A 2,553-nucleotide genomic window follows, 5' to 3' on the forward strand; every position below is an offset into this window, starting at 1 on the left:
GACGTTGCCTTAAGGTCCATATCTCCTATTACGCATGTTTTTTTAAAAGTGAAAGTAACCAACTCCGCACACTCTCCCCCGACGTTTGCAGCCGACTCACCGACAGACTGTCAACTTGCTGCTTCCCAGCAAATCTCCCCCTTTTCTCAATTATAGTCTTTGTGAAAAGCCTTAAAAAACAATCTGATATATCCACAACCAATTTTTCCGTTTGAAGTAACTTACAGTTTTATTCCGATCCACAAATTCTTCTTGTGTATAAGTAGAATTTCAGGGAAGGCTGACCTCCTTTTTCCCACCTTGCCCCTTCGAATAAGTTCTAATCCAATCCGTAAATTAATTTCTTATAGTTCCAGTTCGGTTTCTTTTGTTTGAGAACAGATCACTTCTGTGCGCAAGCTCGGAGCTTCGCTATTGAGGGATAGAAATGGCTTCCCGCTGCTGGCTTCTCTACCCCGCCACACTCGTCGCCTCCAAAAAGGAGGTTACTTGGTGGCCGGGGGAAATGCTAAACGACAGTGCCGGGACACCTGCCTCTTGAATTCCCTTTCAAGAGTATTTGGGGGGCTGCGGCGCTCTTGCAGCACCCCCTTTTCCCCTCAATAGCGGGATACTCTCTCAAGCGAGAGATCCCGCTTGCTTTCACTCCCGCGATCCACCGGAAGCCTCCACAAAGTATGGTTCACAGAATTCGGGGGGGGGGGGAGAGAGAGACTTATTATGTTTTTCAGGTGTGCTTTAAATACTTGGTGTGGATGTGACATTTAGCCCTTTAGCAGCTTTCTGTAGCACCACCTCAGTTTCCTGTGCATCAACAAAGCTATTAACCCCACTACCAGGTGTTTTCCTTTCGTCTGTAATATTGTCTCCCTCCTCCTCAGGATTTAGTTTAAAGCTCTCCTGATGAGCAAACACATTCTTGCTGACCACTGTGAGGTATAACCTATCTCTTGCCAGAAGTCCATCCTCAAGGAATCAGAAACCATGGTCCAAGAAGCCAAATATTCCTGACAACAACACCTGAGTAGCCACTGATTTACCCCCAGTATCTTCCCCTCTCTTCCTGGGCCACAACCTTCAACAGGAAGCAGGGATGAAAAAACCACCTGCACCCTAAGGCCCTTCAGCTTCTAATCCAGAGTCTTAAAGTCCCTTGGTATGTCTGTGACTGGCAGTATCTCAAAAACAGACATGGAGAATATGATATGAGGAGAGGAAAGAGGGATTTCCGCATAGTTCAGTTTGGGCAGCTAGCAAGCAGAGGGTGGGGAATTTACTAGCCTAAACATTTCTTCTTCTTCTTTAGCCTAATGAGTCCTGGGAATGCAACAGACTTCTCTGAATTATTCCTCCGTGGCTTCCCAATCCAGCCAGAGTTTCAACAGCTCCTCTTCCTGCTATTCCTCTCCATGTACCTGCTGGCCTTTCTGGGGAACGCAATAATCATCTTCTTGATCCGTTCTGATTTACGGCTCCTCCAGGCTCCTATGTATTTCTTCCTCAGCCACCTTGCCTTAGCTGACTTGGTCTTCATCTCCACCACCATCCCCAAAGTGCTAGAAAACTTGTTGTCTCAGAAAAGGACCATCTCCTATCATGGCTGCCTGGTCCAGATGTTCTTTTTTATGTGTTTTGGCAATTCAGACAGCTTCCTGTTGGCTTCCATGGCCTACGACCGTTACGTGGCCATCTGCTTCCCCCTGCGTTATTCTGCCCTGATGAGCCGTAAGCGTTGCCTCCTCCTCGCAGCAGTGTCCTGGGTTATCCCTATTGCCCACTCTCTGCTTTACACCATTTTGATGTCCCACATGTCTTTCTGTGACTCTAGAGAGATCCCACATTTCTTCTGCGATCTTCCTTCTGTGTTGGAGATCACTTGCTCAGACCGCAGTGTCATAGAAATGCTGATTCCAACTGAAGGGGTGGTGGAGATCCTGGGGCCGTTTGTGCTGGTCATTATCTCCTATATGGGCATTTTCTACACCATCCTGAAGATTCCATCCAATTCTGGAAAGAAAAAGGCTTTTTCCACGTGTGGGTCCCATATTGCTGTGGTTGTCTTGTTTTATGGCTCTGTGACCTGGGTTTATTACAAGCCACGTTCCAACAGCACAGATCCCAAGAAAACTGTAGCCGCTGTCATGTTTACCATGGTGACCCCTATGCTGAATCCCTTCATCTACAGTCTCAGGAATAGTGAAATGAAAGCAGCCATGAAGAGGATCATTGGGCACCATTTTCATTAGTGTCTTTTCTGTCACACCTTATAGTAGCAGGAGTGGGAGCCAACATCACTTGGATAGCAGAGCACACAGATGGTGTGTGCGCTTTCGGTTCTGTTTTAAACTTGGGCCAAAATGTTGGGTATTTGTAATGGGGAAACGGACTGCAATCTGTCTTTCAGGTATTTGGGGCCTCCATGTGCTAGGATTAGCTGAACTACCATACGCAAATATCTTATTCCTAATACTTACAGTAAAGATCAGCATCACAATCTTATATTTGCCTTATATTAACTATCACTCCCCTGTAAGTAGTAAGCAGACTTCAAAT

The 2,553-nt window shown here is 46.3% G+C and overlaps 1 protein-coding gene across 1 annotated transcript; it reads left to right on the forward strand.

Moving 5' to 3' along the window:
* Positions 1–1,310: 1,310 nt before the first annotated feature.
* On the forward strand, positions 1,311–2,246 carry LOC308467105 (olfactory receptor 1E5-like; the record flags this gene model as incomplete). Its single annotated transcript, XM_080988526.1, has 1 exon — positions 1,311–2,246. One exon carries the CDS (start codon positions 1,311–1,313, stop codon positions 2,244–2,246), a length of 936 nt encoding a protein of 311 aa, XP_080844652.1.
* Positions 2,247–2,553: the final 307 nt, after the last annotated feature.

Source organism: Podarcis pityusensis (assembly GCF_964106645.2).
Source record: "Podarcis pityusensis genome assembly, chromosome: 17".
In the NCBI taxonomy this organism is placed as follows: domain Eukaryota; kingdom Metazoa; phylum Chordata; class Lepidosauria; order Squamata; family Lacertidae; genus Podarcis; species Podarcis pityusensis.